This window comes from Eumetopias jubatus, unplaced genomic scaffold (assembly GCF_037043125.1).
Source record: "Eumetopias jubatus isolate StellerSeaLion01/CBP00866 unplaced genomic scaffold, mEumJub1_p1.0 scaffold_1, whole genome shotgun sequence".
NCBI classification, from domain to species: Eukaryota; Metazoa; Chordata; class Mammalia; order Carnivora; family Otariidae; genus Eumetopias; species Eumetopias jubatus.
In genome coordinates this window covers 198,185,695-198,207,469 of record NW_028274807.1, presented here as the reverse complement: position 1 = coordinate 198,207,469, position 21,775 = coordinate 198,185,695, and the positions used below count along the sequence as shown (strand labels likewise).

Genomic DNA, 21,775 nt, shown 5'->3' with positions numbered 1-21,775 from the left:
TTTCTTCAGACTGACAAAAGGCATCTATGAAAAACCCACAGCTAACATCATACTTAATAACAAAAGACTGAATGCTTTCCTCTTAAAGTCAGGAACAAGAGAAATACATCTGTTCTAACCACTTATATTCATTATATTGGAGGATCTAGCTGGAGCAATTTGGCACAAGTTTGGAAAGGAAGAACTAGAACTATCTCTATCCTCAGATGGCATGATTTTGTATACAGAAAATCCTAAGACATCCATAAAAACACTATCAGAGAAGTCATAAACAAGTTCAGCAAAGTTTCAGGATACATAATTAACATACAAAAATCAATTCTATTTCTTAGCACTAGCAAGACCATATTAAAAAAATCAACTGGAAAGGGCTCGTAGACCTAAATGTTAGAAAGAAACAGTAGTATATCTTTATGTCATTGTATATATCTCCTATCCTTTTACTTTTGAGGTATTTATGTCTTTGAATCTAAAGTATGTATCTTGTAGACCACGTATAATTAGATCATGTTTATTTTTTATCCATCTTCCCATCTCTGCCTTTTGATTAGAATGTTTAATCCATTTACATTTACTGTAATTATCAAAAAGTTAGGATTTACACCTGTCATTTTGCTATTTGTTTTATATCTGTCTTATATCTTCTTTGTTCCTCTCTTCCTCCATTTCTGCCTTCTTTTATGTTAAATATTTTTAGTGTGCCATTTTAATTCCTTCATTGTTTCTTTTAGCATATTTTTTACATATTTTTTATTTTATATTATTATGTTATATTAATCACCATACATTACATCATTAGTTTTTGATGTAGTGTTCCATCATTCATTGTTTGCATATAACACCCAGTGCTCCATTCAGTGCATGCCCTCTTTAATACCCATCACCAGGCTAACCCATCCCTCCACCCCCCTCTCCTCTAGAACCCAAGACTATGGACTCTGAGAAACAAACTGAGTGTTCTTTTAGCATATTTTTAAAGTTATTTTCTTAGTGGTTGCCCTGGGAATTACAACTAACATCTCAATCTATCAGGTTCACTTTAATAGTATACAAAAACTTCACTCCAATAAAGCTCCAATTCTTTCTTCTTTTTTGTGCTGTTACTGTCTTATAAATTACATATTTATACATTATAATCTCATCAACATAATTTTATAATTATTGCTTTATGCAGTTGCCTTGTAAATCAAATAGGAAAAGAGTTACAAACTTAACATATATACTATCTTTTATATTTACCTATACAGTCACTTTTCCTGGTGCTTTTTATTTGTTCATATGGATTCAAGTTACTGTGTAGTGTCTTTTTAGTTAAGTCTGAGAGACTCCCTTTAGTATTTCTTTTAGGGCAGCTCTACTAATAACAAATTCTCACAGCTTTTTTTTTTTTTAATCTGAGAATGATTTAACTTCTTCATTTTTGAATGATAGCTTTGCTAGACTTAAGATTCTTGGTTGACGTACTTTGAATATGTCATTCCACTGCCTCTGGCCTCCATCATATCTGCTCATAAGTTACCTATTATTATTGAGAATCATTTGTACATGATAAAATTTTTTTCTCTTGTTTTAAAGATTCTCTGTTTTTGCATTTGACATTTTGACTATGATATGTCTGCATATAAATTTCTTTGATTTTATCCTGTTTGGAGTTCATTGAGCTGTTTGGATGTGTAGATTAAAGGGTTTTTTCCATCAAATTTGGGAAGTTTTTAAAATATTTCTTCAAATATTTATTCAAAATCTCTTCCTCTTTTTCTCTCATCTCTTCCTGACACTCCTATTATTTGTATGTTTTTACAATTGGTGGTATCCCACATGCTCTGTTTTTCTTCATTTTCTTTCTGTTCCTCTGGATAATCTCAATTGACATATCTTTTAAATTTGCTGATTCTTTCTTCTGTCAGTTCAAATCTGCTATTGAGCCCTTCTAGCAAAATTTACATTTCAGTTATGGTAATTTTAAATTCTAAAATTTCTATTTGGTGCTTTTAAAATAATTTCTGTCTATTTTATTGATATTCTCTATTTGGTGAGATATTGTTCTTGTACTTTCTTTTAATTCTTTAGGCATGGTTTCCTTTAGTTCTGTGAGCATATTATAACAGCTGATTTAAAGTCTTTTCCTAGTAAGTGCAACATTTGAGCTACTTCAGGTAAAGTTTCTATTGACTTCTCTTTTTCCTGTGTATGGGTCATACTTTCATGTTTAATTTCACATATTATAATTTTTTTGTTAAAAACTAGACAACTTAAATAATGTGGCAACTCTGGAAATCAGATCCCCTACCACATCCCAGTTATTGTTGTTTTTTGTTGTTTTGTTGTTGTTCTTGATATCAGTTTGCTAGCTTATTTAGTGACTTTCTTGGACTAATTCTTTAATGTCTGTATTCTTTGTTGTGTGCAGCCACTGAGGTCTTCATTCAGTTATCTTAGTGGTCAGCTAGTAACTGGACAGAAATTTCCTTAAATGCCTTAAGTCAGTAAGTCTTTGATACTTTGCTAAGTATCTGCATGTGTGTGTTGGGACTCACCTTCAGTGCTCCAGCCGTTTACATTACTGCCTTAGCCTGCACTTCCTGCTTCACATAGAGCCTCAAAGTCAGCCAGAGCGAGAGATAGGCTTCTCAGGTCTTTCCTGGGAAAATGTACAGCCCTGAACATGTGTGTGGACTTCTAGGTTCCCAGGAATATTTCAGAGCTTTTCAAAGTCCCCTATAGATATTTCATTCCCCAGATTTTTCTTTTAAGTCTTTTGGCAATTTTCTTAATGCCCTAATGACATGGCTGCTTCAAGCAACTTGGATGTTAAATTATTATGGCTGATTTTTTTTCCATATATGCCCTAGGTAAAAGGCTCTTCTCACTGAGTGAGCTCTGGGTCAGATCAGGGAAGCCCTCTGCATGGGGATTTCCCAGGTTGCTGCCAGACAGATAGAAAAGTAGCAATTTGGGGGAGGGTGTGGCACTTTTTCAGGAGCTCACTACCACTGTGGTTCTACCTTGCTTGTTTTCAAGGATATACCTTGGAGGTAGGAAGAGGAATGGGACAGGAATGGGACAAACTAAAGTGCAATAAATTTCACTGTTCTACTGAGATTCAGCCATTTTTCTTGACTAACACTCCTTGGATTGTTGCAAGTCTTTGCTTAACCTGCTTTGCCAGTGTTATCATTACTTTCATAGAGGAGCACATTTTGGAGGTCTTTACTCTGCCATTCCTAAAATGCTTCTCCTGTCAATGTGTTCTTAATATTCAAGAGAGCAGGTTCTTTTTAAGATTTTATTTATTTATTTTAGAGAGAGAGAGAGAGAGAGAGAATGTAAGTGGGGGGCAGAGAGGGGCAGAGGGAGAGAGAGAGGGAGAGAAGCAGACACCATGCTGAGTGCAGAACTCAATCTCAGGACCCTGAGATCATGACCTGAGCCAAAAATCGAGAGTTGGACACTTAAGCAACTGAGCCACCCAGGCATCCCCCAAAAAGCAGGTTCTTGTAGTCAAGTGCTCAAGAGCCATGGCTCAAATAATGAGACCCACAGACCCAGCTGGATACCAGTTCTGCTGGACTCTAGTCTTCCGAACACTTTGGGCTTTAGGCACCAGGCTCAGGGTGCAGAGCTGCCTCTGTTCTACCCAGTTTGGGTCTGCTCCCACCTGGCCTAAGAGAGTGCCTCGATCTCACTCTCATATAGGCCTCTAAAAGAAAATAACTCACAAAGGGAACTGGAATCTAACCCACTAGTCCTATCCATTCTCATGGTCTAGAAGTCAGGAGAGCCCTGTTAAGGAAATGCATGCTGTAGTGGTAGTGGTCGTGTCTCACATCAGATTTTCCTGCTGGATCAGGAATTCCTGCTGAAGATTTTCTGTGTGTTCCGGAACCTAATGAAGATGAGTGTCTTCCCTCGGGACTGGATGGTGATGAGACTTCTTACAAGCAAGTGAGTGTGGAAGGGCCCTGCACCAGCATCAACAGAGCTATTCTCAGACTAAGGAGAGAGAGAGAGTGTGTGTGTGTGTGTGTGTGGCAGAGAGAGAAAGCAAGGCAGAGATCATTGCCAAGGCCATGGGGACGGAAAAACAGGGTAAATTTGAAAAATGTTTGGAGGCACAATCAGTAGGACTTGACCATTTACCATAAGTTCAAGATGAAGAAAGTGTTAAAGATAGTTCAAAATGGAGTCTTAAGTGCCTGGCAGAGAGGTCATGGTAAGGATAGAAAAGGAAGGTAAAGATGTGAAATCATAATACCGAGAGAAGGTTTCTCCTTGAGGGAGCCCTGTTCCATGGACCACTGGCCTCTGTTGCTGTCTAGTTTCAGGCCGTTATCCCAAGCCCTCCTTTTGATTTGATTTCTGTTGTCTGCCAGACACTGCCTGCCTCCCACAGCTAGTGCTAATTATCCACCCAAGACCTGGCTGTAAGGCTCTGACCACTTCTGACTCCAGCAACAGAATTCACTCTTAGACTGCCCCCAGATTGTCTCTTCCATTCATATTTCTAGCCTGTGCTTCTAATTGGCAAACCAGACAAGTAATGCAGGTGGTAAGGTACTGGCTCACCTGGTTTCCCTCCACTCAGAAGAAGGCCGCCTCCACTCTCTAGCCTGCTGCCTTCTCCCACTGATCTGCTTTCTTTTTTTTGAGGGAGAGAGAGTGGGGGAGGAGGGGCAGAGGGAGAGAGAGAGAATCCCAAGCCAACTCCACACCCAGCACAGAACCCAGTGCGGGGCTCGATCTCAAAACCCTGAGATCATGACCTGAGCTGAAATCAAGAGTCTTCTGACGCTTAACTGAGGCACCCAGGCACCCTGATCTGCTTTTTATGTTGGCGTTATGCAGAATGTAGTGATATTATCTATGTTAGATATATTAGCAAGGTATCAGCATGGTTCCACTTTGTACCTTTTATAGGGCACTTTTTTCTTTTTTCAAAACTGCAAACATTTTATACAGAACTGAAAATGGTTATAACCAAAGTTGCACATGTTTTTTCTCAAATAGTGGATTTTCCATTTGACTCCCTCTTGTTTCTTTTTTTTAAAGATTTTATTTATTTATTTGAGAGAGAGAGACAGAGGTAACGACAGAGACAGCGAGAGAGAGCACAAGCGGGGAGGGGAGGGAGAAGCAGGCTCCCCGCCGAGCAGGGAGCGCAATGTGGGGCTCGATCCCAAGACCCTGGGATCATGACCTGAGCCGAAGGCAGATGCTTAACCGACTGAGCCACGCAGGCGTCCTTCCCTCTTGTTTCTATCTCTTAGCTCTCGTCTGATTACTTCAGGGTCCTCAGCCCATCCTACAGGAACAGCCTCTTCTTTTAAGGCTTTTACCTTTCAAATTTGTCACCTCCTGTGCCAGTGGGCTAGTCTCTCTAATGCACTGTTTTTGCCTTGCCCCTCTTCTGCACCAAAGACAGAGTGCTCAGTATTAGACATAGCTCCTTTGCCAGGCACCCAAGGCCCTCTGTAATCAAACCCTTACCTGCCTGTCCCACTTCCTTTCTTCTTTAACGTATGCCCTCGGCTCCAGCAAGCCAGCCTCCCATTGCTCCTTATATGTACCCAGGTTAAAATTGAGAGTGATATTCTAGACCAAAGGCTGAAAACAAATAACTTATAGATAAAAATAATAGCATGTGACAGCAGTAGGATTTAATCATTATAAACCCTTATAATCAAGTAAGATAATAAAATTATACTGTAAGTCCTCTGGTAGTCATACCTTCATTACCCAGAAGTCCTCAAAATACTAGAATCACTCTTTGAACTAGAAGAAATCTTAAAGAGCCAACTAATTCCCCCCATCCCCTCTTATAGGCAGGGAAACTGGGGCCTAGACAGCAGTTGTGCCAAGGCCAGGTAATGGCAGAGCCAGGCCTAGAACCCACTGATGTTCTATGGTGTACTGCCTACTGTGGGGCATTTCTCCAAGATCAGTTTTCTGTGAGGTTTGTGCCATCTATTCCTTTCCTTTATAGTCAGATCTTACATTAGAGAAAGTTGTACTCAAGACGTTTACTCATAGGTCATAGATGCTAAGCTGTCGGATGCCATTAACCCCTCCAACCAATGCCTTGTTCCCTTACTGCAGTATTATAGTCACTACTGTCCAGTACCTGTCTTCCGCACTGCACAAGAATTTCACAGAGACAGACTTTGACTTTAAGGTAGGAGCTCCTGAAATCCATCACTGTCTTTGTAATACACTAGAAAGCCAAAAAACAAGCTCACTGTTTTGTTTCTGGGGTTTTTTTTGTTTTGTTTTGTTTACTAAAAACAACCATTTTATTTTGCTCACAATTTTCCAGGTCAGGAATTTGAGAAGGACTCAGCTAGGTATCAGATGGGCGGCTGGGAGCTGGGGCAAGCTCACTGGTTTTTGCTTTATTAATATGTTCATTGTATTGAACCACTTCCAAGTTTGATAGTGACTAGGATATAACCTAAGAGCGCCCCTGTTGGAGGTGCTGGGAGCCAGACATCCGGGAGTAGGCTTTCTAGGCCAGAATCAACACTATGGGTTTCAAGGAGTCAAAGGAAAAAAAAAAAAAAAATTCTGTTTGCAAAGATACTTAAAAAGGAAAAAAAAAATCAAGATCTTAAAATTGTGAAAAAATGAATTCTGTGCTACATCTGTATATTTAGAATCTCTCTGCAGGGTTAAGGACTCAGGCTGTCACATGTTTTCTCTTTCTCTGTCTCTCTAGGTGTGGAATTCTTATTTTAGCCTGGCAGTTCTGTTCATAAATCAGCCAAGCCTTCAGCTAGAAATCATCACTTCAGCCAAGAGGAAGAAGATTCTAGATAAGTAAGACATATGTCTCTTCTTCACCTCCCTACCATATGCCCAGATGGGGTTATGTTTCAGTGAGAGGCTCCTCAGAAGTCCACAAGGTTCTCACTGAGTAGCTTCCCAAGGAGCCAAGTGTGAGAATTCAGTTGAGAGCCAAATGGCTTAGTTTTGGAGGAAGCATTAGAGACAGAGCTGAAGGGCTAGCCTTACTGGGTTTGTAGCCCTGCCTTCCTGAACTTTCTCCCACTGAAACCTGACTTCTGTGTTACTATTTCTAGGTATGGGGACATGCGTGTGATGATGGCTTATGAACTGTTCAGCATGTGGCAGAATTTGGGTAGGTCTTTTCTCCCTATCTTTCCCTTCCACATATTGCATAGCCAAATAAAAAGTAACAAGACTAATAACTTCTCCCAGGTTTTATGGATGTTAATTCAGACCCAAGAGACCTTTACATATCTTTAACGTAACACCTCAGCTGGCTGGTACAGCACATGTGCACAGAACTCTTGGCAGGGAGAGTTAGGCTGAGAAGCAAGACCCCAGTAACACATATGCACACTCCCTTTTTTGAGAACTAAAGTCAAAAGGAGAAGAATATAAAGGCTCTAGGAGTTTTTCCCAGCTTAAGAACTCATGCCAGTAAGATCTTCTGTGCTCTTCATGTCCCAGTGCAGATGTTGCAGGTTCAGAAGCATAGATCTTTTTTTAATTTTAATTCCAATATAGTTACCATACAGTGTTATATTAGTTTCAAGTATACAATATAGTGATTCGGCAATTCTATACATTACTCTGTGTTCATCATGGTAAGTATACAGAAGCAGAGAATTTGGAGATATTCAGCACATGAGCAAGGGCAGCTATTCATTTTCATAAATATTGGAACACTTTTTGGGTCTCTGGTATTCAGACCACGCAGATCAGGTTTCTTCCATGAAATGCATGAAGATTGCATGCAAGAAGGGAATTGCAGCCCCTAGGTGAAATTGATTTTAGCTCCCTTTCATTCAGCAGCTTCTCTAACATCCAGTGCTTTTGATCTGAAATTGTCCGAGTGCTTGGTAGAATCCTTGGATTGCCCTGGTGACTAGGAGAGTCATCCTTTGGTACTATAGGCTTCTAAGTGGCCTCTCAGGATGCTAGAAAAGCCGTTCCTCTTCCTAGGTATTACTCTTTTCAACTGAGCTCATGGCTCTGAGGCCTTAGGAATGATGGTTATAAAATCTTAGAGTCGTCCATTAACCATCTCAATCACTAACCCTGGAAGCAGCAGACGAGTTGTGAGGTATTCCTGCCAGTGAACACTAGGGCTTCTGTCCGTGAGTAGGGATACATTTCACCAAGCAGGCTTTCCAGCTTCAGTACTCCTACACCCTGCAACCAGCATAGTCAGGGTATAGATTTTAACCCTAAACTTGACTCTGAAATTCCCAAGAACACAAGGTACTTACAAACTGTACCAAATACCAAGATTGGAATATGTAGAGTCAGCCTCAGGGCTAACATTTGCTTTCACGATAGAAGAAATCAAAAAGATGCCAAGTTTGCCTGATAAAGCCATTCCCGCCTTTTTTTTTTTTTTTTTTTTTTGTGGAAATGGCATTTCTAGTCCTCAAGAACTGACTTTACTTGGCTGTAGCAATCATTATACAGGCCCATACTTTGTCTCCTTTATAGTCTCTGAAGGACTGAAAGCAGAGTTCTAAAAGATGGCTCACTCCGTTTCACCACTGCAAGGAAAAGTTCTGTCCCACAGTCCTCAGGACTGGTCCTGCCTTCTGGGAACATGCCCCATATTGCAGGCCACTCACAGGGAGACCTGCACCACCCATTTGTCATGGAAAGGCCTTATAAGAACGTTGGAGGATGTGCTGAGCTGGTTTGAGTAGATGTAGTGCTGCCATCAGAAGTGCAATGTGAAGACAAGGGGCAGGGATGGGGAGGAGTACAGACAGAGTCCCCAAACCATTCTGTCCAAGAAGGGCTGTGCAGGAGGCTCCTGCTAACTCAGGAGGAGGCCTCTTGGGCACATATGAGCACAGGCAGTGAAGAGGCTCATGAACTTCAGGCCTCTAGCGGCTGGACCAGGGGTTGTGAACATCTTACCACTTAAATTCCTCTGGGCTAGAGGTAGAAACCCTAGGGATAGGGCATTGTGTTTAAGCAGAAATATATGGATTTTTCTTGCTAAATCAACACTGAACAGAACAATCTGAACCTATCATAGGTTACTCAGAAATCCTATTCTGTCTAAAGTAGTAAACTCTGTTCCTTGACTTCGGAATGATTTTCAGGTAGTTTGCTGCATCTCCCAAAAATTCTTTGAAAAGGTAGTTTTTGCCTGTTGAACATTTGTTTTAGCTGGGCTGGGCCAGTTTCATCTATAAACTGTAAAAAGCCAAGAAAAGGAGTATCTCAGAAAGCCATAGTGGAGAGCTTGCTTTGTTCTCAGTTGCTTCCAGGGCATTTGAAAGTATGTACTGTGGCGCCACATGGGAAGCTTCCATAGAAGGTGCTAAGAACGCATAAATTAATATCTATTGGGTTTTGTTGTTCAGGTGAACATAAGATCCACTTTATTCCGGGAATGATTGGTCCTTTTCTGGGTGTGACACTGGTCCCACAGCCAGAAGTGCGGAATATCATGATTCCCATCTTTCATGACATGATGGACTGGGAGCAGAGGAAAAATGGCAACTTCAAACAGGTAAGACAACACCTGGCAGTGTTCAGGGTGCTCTCTCTGGATGGACCCCTTCTGCCCAGGAAGCTGATCCAAATGGCCAGACTGTGGTTCCAGTGGGAATGGGCTGTAGCTTGGCCACCTTGAATCCTGTTCGAGGGTTTTCCCTTACTTGCCAGCCAGAATTGATTTGTAGATTTTCTTTATGAAGTTAGAGGTCAGAAAAGAATCAGAGGAAAGGAATGGAACATCTTAGAAAGAACTTTCTGTTCGAGGAGAGAATGCCTTGAGACTGTAACCTCCCAGCTTCATTCAGGAGAGGGCCCTAGGAACATATTGCCCTTCCTCTCTGGTGCATGGCCCAGGCATTTCTAGGACTAGAACCAAGACCAGATGACTTCTCATGGCTCAGGGTAGCCCAGAATTTCGCAGACTCCCGCACAGACGGGTGGGTCCAGGAGGTATAAGCCCTTAGCTTCTCATAGCTTCAAGCTGTGCCTCTGTGCAAACCTTCTGCTACCTCTAAGGTGGAGGAGATGGCCCCTGCCTTTCTGTGTGTAGCTCCAGGGAACAGGACTAGGATCAATAGGGATCAGGTGATTTTAGGTAGTAAAAGAAATAACTTGCTAGCAATACGAACTGTCCAATGTAGGCTGGCCTGCTTTAGGGGATGGGGAGTTCCTCTTTACTGGTGATTCTCAGACACTCCCAGGAGGCCTCTAGGAAATTTCTGTACCGGGTTGGGGACTGTACCAGTTCCCCACTAAGCTCCCTCCCAACCCTGTGACTCTGGGATGAGCCAGTGATCTTAAAGTGAGTGACCATAACAGTGAGGAGCAGACCGGGCAAACAGTAATTCTTAAATTCTTATTTATTTATTTTTAAACTTATAGAGTAAAATTCATTCTTTGTGATCTACAGTTCTGTAAATTTTGGCAAACACATAATGAAACCACCACTACAATCAAGATTTTCTAAATTCCTAAAAATTCCATGTTGCTACCTTTTTGTAGTCAAACTTTCCCCCATCTTTAACCTATGGCAACCATTGATCTGTTCTCCACCACTGTAGGTGGGCCTTTTCCAGAATGTCATGTGAATGGAATCATGCAGACTGTAGCCTTTTGAGGCTGGCTTCTCTCACTCAGCATGCCATCGAGAGATTCGTCCATGCTGTTGCACGTGTCAGTTTTTCTATGGCTGAGTAGTATTCCATTGCAGTTTATTCACCATTTGAAAGACATTTGCATTATTTCCACTTTTTGTTGATTATGAATAAAGCTGCTAACAAACATTTCTTTACAGATTTTTGTATGAATAGAAACTTTCATTTTTCTTAGGTAAATATCTAGGAATAGGATTGCTGGATATTGTGGTAAATGTATGTTTAACTTTCTAAGGTGCTGTCAAATTTTATTCCAAAGTGGCAATACCATTTTGAAGTCCCAACAGCATTGTGTGAGAGTTATAGTTGATCCATATGCTCACCAGAATTCGATATCATCTCTTTACATGTTTATTTTAGCCATTCTTTTTTTTTAAGATTTATTTATTTATTTGAGAGAGCAAAAGAGAGAGAGAGGGAGAGCACAAGTGGGAAGAGAGGCAGAGGGAGAGGGGGAGAGAGTGAATCCTCAAGCAGACTCCCTGCTGAGTGCAGAGGCTGATGCAGGGCTCTAACCCAGGAGCCTGAGATCATTACCCGAGCTGAAACCAAGAGTTAATCAACTGAGCCACCCAGGTGCCCCTATTTTAGCCATTCTAATAGGTATATAGTTGTATATCATGGTAATTTTAATTTCCATTTCTTTAATGATTAATGATGTTGAGCATCTTTTAATGTGTTTGTTTACCATCTTTATATCTTCTTTGGTGAAATGATTATGCAAAACTTGTGTTCATTTTTAATTGAGTTATGTTTTCTTATTGTTGAGTTTTGAGGGTTCTTTATATATTCTGGATGTCAGTCCTTTGTTGAATATATGATTTACAAATATTTCCTCCCAGTCCTTAGCTTGTCTTCTCATTTACCACAAGCAGTGTCTTTCACAGAACAAAAATTTTTAATTCTTATGCAGTCCAGTTTCTATAGCTCATGCTTTTGGGATCATATCTGAGAACTCTTTGCCTAACCCAAGACCACAAAGTTTTTTCTCCTGTGTTTCTTCTAGAGGTTTTATAATTTTACATTTAGATTTATTAGCTATTTTGAGGCAACATTTGTATAAGAAGTGAAGTATGGGTCGAGACTCTTTTTTTTTCCCACATGGTTGTCCAACACCTTTTGTTGAAAAAAATTCTATTTTTTTGTCAAAAATCAGTTCACCGTATGTGTCAGGTTCTATTTTTGGACTCACTAGTCATCTATGTCTTATCTCTTACCATTACCACACTGTCTTGATCATGGTAGTTTTGTAGTTAGTCTTAAAATCAAGTGGTGTGAATCTCCAAACTTGTTCTTTTTTTTCCCCAATATTGTCTTAGCTATTCTAGTTCCTTTTCCTGTTAAGTCTCAGAATTAGCATGTCAATAACTGCAGAAATTCCTGCTGGGATTTTGATTGAGATTGCTTTGTATTTTATAGATCACATTGGAAAGAATTGATATCTTAGTAATGCTTAATACTTCTAGTCCATGAAGGCAATGTGTCTTTCCAGTTTTTTAGGTATCCTTTTATTTCTTTCATTAATGTTTTATAGTTTCCACATATAGATCTTGTACATGTTATTAGATTTATATGTATTTCCTATTTTTTGGTGCTGTTATAAATTATTCTGATTTTAAAATTTTATTTTTCAGTTGTTTGTTGCTAGTACATAGAAGTACAATTGTTTTGTATACTAATACTATTTTCTGCACCCTTGCTAAACTCACTTATTAGTTCCAGAAAGTTTTTGGAGATTCCCTGGGATTATCTATTTAAATAATCCTATCACCTTCAAACAGAGACAGTTTTATTTCTTCCTTTCTAATCTGTATGTCCCTTCTTTCCTTTCCTTTCCTTTCCTTTTCTTTTTTTTAGAGAGAGAGTGTATGTGCAGGTGCAAGTAGTGGGGGCAGAGGGAGAGGGAGAGAGAATCTTAAACAGGCTCCACACCCAGTGCAGAGCCCAATGCAAGGCTCAATCTCACAACTCTGAGATCATGACCTATTGATCATGATCCATTAGATCAGTAGATCGACTGGTTCAGGAGCAACAGGAGATCGACGTGGTTCGTCTCCCCCTCTGATTCCCCCCCTTCATTTTTCCCTTCCTTCTCCTAATCTAATGGATCATATTTCGACTCTTGAGCCGAAATCAAGAGTCAGATACTTAACCGAAGGAGCCACCCGGGCACTCCCTTTTTTTTTTTTTTCTTACCTTATTTCACTGTCTAGGACCTCTGGTCTGGTGTTAAATATGAGTGATGAGAGTGGACATCCTTGCTTTCCTCTTAATCTTCAGGGAGAGCATTTGGTGTTTCACAATTAAGTATGATGCTAGCTCTAGGTTTTTTATAGATGCTCTTTATCATGGGTAAATAGAGTTTAACATAAGAATCCTTTTTTGGAGTGTGCAGCTCTAATGCCTTTATTTCTTTGGGAAATAATAACTTTAAACAGAAAAGAACCGTTGCTTTTCTGTGTTGTCACAGCCTTCTAATTGTACAAAATTCACAACTGCCTAATGAGAGAACCTAGTTACCAGGAAGTAGATGGCATTGCAGAACTACACCATGGGTCATCTGAGTCCGTTAAAAGAGGGGCTAGGCCATTACTACTACTGAATAAAGAAGGTTACCTTTGTGGAAGACTAACTTGGAACCCATTTGTCTCACACTTTAAGACTCAGCGGTTAAGCTGTGTTCTTTCCCTCATTAAGACTGCCGTGGGGCACCTGAGTGATTCAGTCAGTTAAAAGTCTGACTCTTGATTTTAGCTCAGGTCATGATCTCAGGGTTGTGAGATTGAGCCCCATGTTGGACTATGTGCTGGGTGCGGAGCCTGCTTGATTCTCTCTCTCCAGGGGCGCCTGGGTGGCTCAGTTGTTAAGCGGCTGCCTTCAGCTCAGGTCACGATCTCAGGGTCCTGGGATCGAGCCCCACATTGGGCTCCCTGCTCAGCAGGGAATCTGCTTCTCCCTCTCCCTCTGCCCCTTCTCCTGCTAGTGCTCTCTCCCACCAAATAAATAAATGAAATCTTTTTTTTAAAAAAAGGATTCAAGGATTCTCTCTCCCTCTCCTTCTGCCCCTCCCCCTCCCCCTCCCCCAAAAAAGACTATTGTGAATAATTGATATTTGGCAAGTCATGTAAACCTTGTTATCCCTGGTTAGAAAAATCTTGCTGCTGCTTCCCTATCAGATATTTTAAAAGAGTGGTCTACTCTTTGCATCCCCCCCTTTCCACTTCCCACCCTCCTATCCCTCCAGTCTAGTGTGTATTGCGTACCCACTTCTGTTGAAGCTGCTCTCTTCAAGATCACCCATAACCTTCTAATCACCAAAATTCAATGACATTTTTGTCTTGATTCCAATTGTGCTTTCCACAGCTTTGGCTCTGTTAACTATTCCCCTACTTCCCACCTACTAACACTATTTCTTCTAATTATAAAAACAGTAGTTATTTAATGTAGAAAAATTAAAATTATGATAGGCTATAATGGAAAAAAGTTTTTTAATTTAATATTATTTTACTATGTTATGTTAGTCACCATACAATACATCATTAGTTTTTGATGTAGTGTTCCATGATTCATTGTTTTCATATAACACCCAGTGCTCCGTGCAGTACGTGCCCTCCTTAATACCCATCACCGGGCTAACCCATCCCCTCAGCCCCCTCCCCTCTAAAACCCTCAGTTTGTTTCCCGGAGGCCATAGTCTCTCATGGTTCGTCTCCCCCTCTGATTCCCCCCCTTCATTTTTCCCTTCCTTCTCCTAATGTCCTCCGTGCTATTCCTTGTGTACCACAAATAAGTGAAACCATATGATAATTGACTTTCTCTGCTTGACTTATTTCACTTAGCATAATCTCCTCCAGGCCCATCCATGTCGATGCAAATGATAGGTATTCATCCTTTCTGATGGCTGAGTAATATTCCATTGTATATATGGACCACATCTTCTTTATCCATTCATCGGTTGAAGGGCATCTCGGCTCTTTCCACAGTTTGGCTATTGTGGACATTGCTGCTATGAACATTAGGGTGCATATGGCCCTTCTTTTCACTACATCTGTGTCTTTGGAGTAAATACCCAGTAGTGCAAGAGCTGGGTCATAGGGTAGCTCTATTTTTAATTTTTTGAGGAACCTCCACACTATTTTCCAAAGTGGCTGTACCAACTTGCATTCCCACCAACGGTGTAAGAGGGTTCCCCTTTCTCCACAACCTCTCCAACATTTGTTGTTTCTTGTCTTGTCAATTTTTGCCATTCTAACTGGTGTAAGGTGGTATCTCAATGTGGTTTTGATTTGAATTTCCCTAATGGCTAATGATGATGAACATTTTTTCATGTGTCTGTTAGCCATTTGTATGTCTTCTTTGGAGAAGTGTCTGTTCATGTCTTCTGCCCATTTTTTTACTTGATTATTTGTTTTTTGGGTGTTGAGTTTGAGAAGTTCTTTATAGATCTTGGATACCAGCCCTTTGTCTGTAGTGTCATTTGCAAATATCTTCTCCCATTCTGTGGGTTGCTTCTTTGTTTTGTTGACTGTTTCCTTTGCTGTGCAGAAGCTTTTTATCTTGATGAAGTCCCAAAGGTTCATTTTTGCTTTTGTTTAACTTGCCTTCGGAGATGTCTCTTGAAAAAGTTCTGTGGCCAGTGTCGAAGAGGTTACTGCCTATGTTCTCCTCTAGGACTTTGATGGATTCCTGTCTCACATTGAGGTCTTTCATCCATTTTGAGTTTATCTTTGTATATGGTGTAAGAGAATGGTCGAGTTTCATTCTTCTGAATATAGCTGTCCAATTTTCCCAGCACCATTTATTGAAGAGACTGTCTTTTTTCCATTGCATATTTTTTCCTGCTTTGTTGAAGATTATTTGACCATAGAGTTGAGGGTCCATATCTGGGTTCTATAATGAAAAAATTTAATCTGTAATCCTACTATACTAGTAACGGGTGGGAGGGCAGGGTATGTCGTTTTTAGACTTTTTTTCCATACATCAAGGTTTTTAAGTTTAAAAATTGAGTCATTGTGTATATTGGGGTTTCGGGTACCATTGTGTATATTGACTTTTAATCTCCCTTTTTTAGTAGCAACTTGTCATCGCTGTCTCTTCCTGCCAGTTAATCCTCCTCGGTACCACACTGTCAGTTTAAAGGCCACAGAGTCTTCCACTGCATGGCTTAGATGACTATGGTTTTAGTCAGGCTCCTAGTTTTAGAAAGCTAGGTTCATTCCAGATTTTTGTTGTTAAAATTACAAAAAAACATATCCATTCCTAATTATTTGCTTAGGTAAACTTCTCACCTATAATTGCTAGATCAAAGAGCAAAAAGCCTTCCTTAAGTTTTTACAACACCACTTCTCAAAATGCTGCTGTCCACTGATGTCTCAGACTGCAGGCCACCCTCTCTGTGTGCCCTGTCCCAAGCACTGAGCATGCTGAGCTGAGTCAGCTGTTGTCCCTGCCTCTTCTATCAGATGATGAGCTAGCTGTTGGGAACCCAAAATGGTACCTGAGACATGCTAGATTCATGGAGATTAAAATCAAAACTAACATTCATTGAGCACTTCCAAGAGCTAGGGCACAGGGATACCAGAGAGGACTGTTAACCTCTGTTACTGCTTCATAAGAGAGGAAACACAGACTGAGAGAGGTAAATATCTTGTTCTGAAGTAGGCAACTGGTTGTCACAGGACAGATGTTTGTTGAATGAATGAGTAACAAGGTGTGACTTGTCACTTCAGGAATATTGGTTCCATAATATAAAAGTAACTATGCAAACCTGAAATTGTCAATATTACCAATTATGACACAATATACTTGAAGAACTTAGCATTTCATTTGACTTAAAGACATTGGTTTTGTATACATTGATCTTCAGCATTCCATATTTTGGATTTCTCCGTTTCTCCTAATAACTTCTTCCTTTATCAGCACTGCAGAGGGTGATGAAGTAATGTCCCCATTGTCTTCGATCACCAGCTCCTTTGCCTAACACAGAAGTTCTAACACTTGAATAGATATCAGAACTACCTGGAGGGCTTGTTTGAAACAGATTGCTTCTCTCCTGCCCAAGTTTCTGATCCACTGGGAGCCTGAGAATTTGCATCTATTTTTTTTTTAAGATTTATTTACTTATTTGAGAGAGAGAGTGAGAGAGAGCATGAATGCGTGCAAGTGGGAAGAGGGGCAGAGGGAGAGGGAGGGAGAGAGTCTTAAGCAGGCTCCACACTCAGTGGGGCTTGATCTCACGAGCCTGAGATCATGACTTGAGCCGAAATCAAGAGTTGGACGTGTAACCAACTGAGCCACCCAGGTGCCCCGAGAATTTGCATTTCTAATGACATCCCTGATGACTGATACTGCTGGCCCAGGGACCCATTTTGAAAACTCCAGGGAACTGCTGCACCCATGTGTGCGCTGTTATATTTTCTGCTGCTCCAGGCCCCCTTCCCTCCTTTGCCCTGTTCTGGAAAATACAATCTACCTGTACCTGCATGTGTGAAAAGAGATCCCTTGTTATAACAGACTCTTCTTCCCCTGGGAGGCTTGTGGCCAGCTGATTGCCCCAGTAAGACAAAACAAGATTTGAACTGAGAATGAGAGACCTTGGCCTCTGGGCTTGGCTCTTCCTGATTTTACATGACCCCAAGGAAGTCCCTGCTGAAGCCTCTTCTCCACACAGAGAAAGACGAATGGCATCTATCTCTAAGGACCCCTGGTCTCAGATTTTCTCTTTTCTCTGAAGGGCATATTCAAGCCACTGACTCATCAGGCCAAACATAAATGTATGACAGTCTCCATCCTGGCCACATAGCAGACCCCTATAAACAGGACCATATTTATTCATCCATTCTCATTTTCTGCTGAAGGGATTTCAGAAGCCATAATTGCCTTTGATGAATTTCTTAATTCAATAATTTTTTTTTTTTTTTTTACTTCATTGCCTTAGGACTCTTTGGCCCTATGTGAAGTGAGAAAATGCTTCTGTTACAGCTCATTAAAAGCAGCCATGCCATTTTTGTTTATATGAAGTATCTGTATAAATAATACCACAATACCACACTTTTTTTACAGTACCACATTTTAAAGGCTAATTAGGGGTTTAAAGATTTTTTATCTCACATCACTTACAACTATTTTCTCACCTCAGAATAAATCCAGGGAGGCTGATTAGAGAAGTGGCTGAGCCCAGCTGAGTGCCTTGCAGATCCATGGGGTGGGAACGAGTACAGTCTCTCTCCTCACAGTGTAGGAGTCCAGTAAGAAATGCGAGGGCCCCAGTGGTGAGACCGTGGCAGAGGCAGCAGCCCCAGCTCTTTAGGTCCTCTAGGGACAAACTGGAGGATTTTACCCTGACGGAGAATCTCTGAAGGAAATGCTCAACTCAGAGTCATGTCAGCCATTACAGTGAGGACTAGCCCTGCAGCAGACTTCCTTTGTGACTGGCTGGCTAGAGGGTAAAGTTCTAACCAAATGTATTTTACTCACACAATTTCTTTCGATTGAGCATTTTTTAAGAAAAAAAAATTGACAAAGGCCTTTTTTGGATCCAAAATACTTTTCTTTCCAGGAAATCCTTGCCTTTTGCCCCTAGACTGGGAAAATAGTATCTGAGGTGTATAAGTTCCAACTTTTATTTAAACCACTGGAGTAGAAGGCCTTCTTAATTGGGGGAGGCAGGGTGGTTTCTTGGTGCTGTAGATGAGATCTTGCCTTCTCTAGGATTTATTTGGTACAAGGAAAAAAATCAGGAAGCAGTTCCCCACCATCCTCACTTGTGGCAGGAGTTGGATTTCCCATCCTTCCTCTGAGGTCAGCTTGGGTTTACGAAGTCTCTGCTTCCTTCTAGGTGGAGGCTGAGCTGATTGACAAGCTGGACAGCATGGTGTCAGAAGGGAAAGGCGACGAGAGCTACAGGGAACTCTTCGGCCTGCTGTAAGCTGTTTCAGCCCCTGGCACCCCACGCTGGGGGAGGGGGTGAAGTGGGCTGATGAAGGGTAGGGGTGCAACCCACACTGGGCAGGCTTCAGAGGGTGGGTATCAGGAGAGACCTGATTATTCCTAGCCAACATGTGGGTCATTCCTAGTCAACAGGAAGATGGCATTATGGTAGCAAGCTCTCTCAGGGATTGCTATGGTTGAGTAAAGAGGTAGACACAGACGATAACTCTGAGCATGTAGATTTGCTGATAGGAAAAGGATCATCGTATGTCTTCATAGCATGCACTGGATCCAGTTGGGCAAACAGCCCATGGGGACTCAGTGAGGGCTCAGTGTTGGCATTTCTAAGAGGAAAAAAGTTAAATCCCTAGTTTGTAAGATAGTACAATCAGCTTGGAAAAAACACTACCATGGGTATTGTGACTTTAACAAGTTGTACCCACTCACCAGGTCAGTGTCCCTGTTTGTGAAATAGGTGGTTATACTGAATGATGTCAGGGGTTCTCCCAGGTCCACCATTCATAGCTTCTGTCTTGAACTGATGGAGGCCAAGAGACCTTACAGGACTTGCCACGGGGGGCTAAGTCTGAAGGAGAGACTCAGGGGAACCATGGTCCTCCTAGATAAATAGCGATGTTGGACACTTTATCTTCCTAAAGAACAAAATCTTAAGACTCTTATAGCTATAGAGTCCCTTCCCATCTTACTCATTATTTCCAGCTTTAATATTTTTCTTTTAGTGCCATTTTGAAGACAAGCCTGTAATGTATGTTTCCAATAATAATACTGTACATTTACTTAGAACTTTACAGTATACAAAATGTGTTTGACATTTCTTACTTAATCCTCACAACACACCTGTGAAGTGGGCAGGGCAGAAATTATCCTCATGAATAGAGGTGATAAAACTGAGCTCAGGGAAATGTTATCCTGCCCTCAGTTGAATGACCAGTGAGAAGCAAGTCTGTCGGAGGAAGACCCAGATCTTTCCATTTCAAGACGGGGTAATCTTCATGCTATGTCCTGCCCACTGTGTTCCTTGATGAGCCACACAATAAAATATGAATTTATTTGAAATTTAAATAATTATGATTTGTGAAAATGAATCCATACTTTAGTATTGTTCTTTTAGCTGAAGATGTTTCCAATTGTGGAAATAATGCAGAGAAATCTCTTCCTAGGTCACTAACAGATGATTTTACCGCAAAGGAAAAAGCACACAAATAACTTGCATTTACTAATTACCTGACCAAATAATGTTTCATAAATTCTTCTAAATCATGTCTGAGGGCTGAAAGTTGCTGAGAACCATGGAGCAGCATTTCCCAATTTGTGTTTTGGGGAAGATAATGAGTGGATCATGGGCTAATCAGTTCAAAAAAGATTCAATTAAAATTGAACAGGCCTCTGTATTGTAGGACTTCTCAAAGCCTACAATACAAAGAAAGTTGTGAAATCTCTCCAACGGGAGTGTGACCAGCACTTCCCAGGCTTGTTTGCTCACAGACACCTTTCTCAGTCCTCCAAGACAGCAGAGCTCTATAGAACAGTTCGGGAAATACTGACACAGTGGCTTCATCCGCACAGCTCAGAGGCCAGAGCAATGGTGCTACCCTCTCTCTCTAGTAACATGGGTCACGTGGGAAACCCTCACTTTCCCAGAAGCCTCGGCTCAGGCCACACACTGTGTGGAGAAGACCATCACCGTCATGGCAGCATGAACAGCAAGCCAGGCTGGGCCTCTAGCTGGGTCGGCCATTCCAGGTGACTTTCATGACTTTCAGGGAGTGAGAGACCGTGTAGAAAGGAATCAGAGGAGTGACACCTGCACCTGGGCTTATCACTGGAGCAAGCAGACAGTCCAGGTCATCATCCCCTAGGAGAGATCTGTGAGAAGGCAGAGAAGCCAGAGGCTGCCCTGAGGTACCAGGAGCATGGGCTGGCAAATGAGAAAAGGACCTAGGCATTTAGCTCCTGGCTTCAGTACGTTTCACAGGGAATCATCCCCTGACAGTGGAGATGACTAAGTCTAGCTCCTGGACTCACTCACTGCCCATCCTACTGGACCCTCAAGACTAGTTGGAACCTTTTTCTTGGTTTACGTGGAAAGGTTAGTTTGTATGTTTGCTGAGGATGCCTCTTGAGCAGTGATAGAGGTAGATGGCCAACTGCAAAGCCAGGTCCATCCTCAGGGCTCTCGCTCAGCTGCTGTTTCAGAACCAACCTCACAGCATACATCTAAAGGGCTGGGGCTTTAAAACCCCTTCCTCAGTCATTGGCATCCTTAGGAACTTAGATAGGAAAATGGAAAATATGCTCAGCTGTTCCTGCCAGTTCAGTAATCACCTTGTCTTTGCTTTCTGCTGCATGGAGTAGAACCCAGCTGTTTGGGCCCTACCCCAGGTAAGACTGCAGTGTGGTAAGTCTGCTGTCTCCAGATCCATCACAGGCCCCACGAGCTCTGGGACCTCAATCTGGTGCCCAGGGAAGGCTCATGAATTATATATTGTGTTTGTTTCCCCTACCCTCCTACCAATAGCCTACTGGAGAAGGTTGAACAAGAAACATGGCGTGAAACCGGCATTTCCTTTGTGACTTCAGTCACCCGCCTCATGGAACGCCTTCTTGACTACAGGTATCTTCTCAGGCACCTACCTACCTGACCTTCTCCGATCAGGATACTTTCCTCAGCAAGGACATCCCCTGACCTTAAAATTGAGACCATGTGGCCTTTAGGGGGAGAACTGTTCTGGTTTTGGGTGCCATCACCAGTCATTAGGAAGCTACCAATGGCCAAGGAAAGAGCCTTCTCCCAAGGGTGTGCGAGGGCTTCCTGGGATCCCTCCTAATATGTGCCCCCAGGGGGCATCCCAGGGACATGTAGCCATCTGACTTTCCATCCAGAAAGGTTAAGGATCAGAGGAATGGGCACAGCAGAGCAATGCAGGAAACAACTGTAGGTCCTTTGTGCAGATGTTCCTGAGGGTCATATGGCAGGTGGGCAGGGAAATGTCACCTGGTGCAGAAGTGGGACTTTGTTGGACTTCCAGTTGGTTTTTCCAGGGACTGGGGACCCTACTTTTCCATGCCTCTATTCTTTGCCTGAAGTCTATTTATTTCTGTCCCTTGGTCCTGGTCATGAATAGATTAGAGGAAGCAGACTGGGAGCTCAGAGATCTTTATGCTGTGTTCAGTCT

The 21,775-nt window shown here is 41.7% G+C and overlaps 1 protein-coding gene across 1 annotated transcript in view; it reads left to right on the top strand.

The window, feature by feature from the left end:
- The window catches only part of DOCK3 (dedicator of cytokinesis 3), a 558,375-nt gene that overhangs the window by 500,660 nt on the left and 35,940 nt on the right, over positions 1-21,775 (top strand). The window contains 8 exon segments of the mRNA XM_088022140.1: positions 3,851-3,945; positions 6,097-6,172; positions 6,713-6,813; positions 7,077-7,135; positions 9,360-9,508; positions 18,487-18,572; positions 20,955-20,981; positions 21,118-21,213. Coding sequence (XP_087878266.1) covers positions 3,851-3,945; positions 6,097-6,172; positions 6,713-6,813; positions 7,077-7,135; positions 9,360-9,508; positions 18,487-18,572; positions 20,955-20,981; positions 21,118-21,213 — 689 coding nt within the window.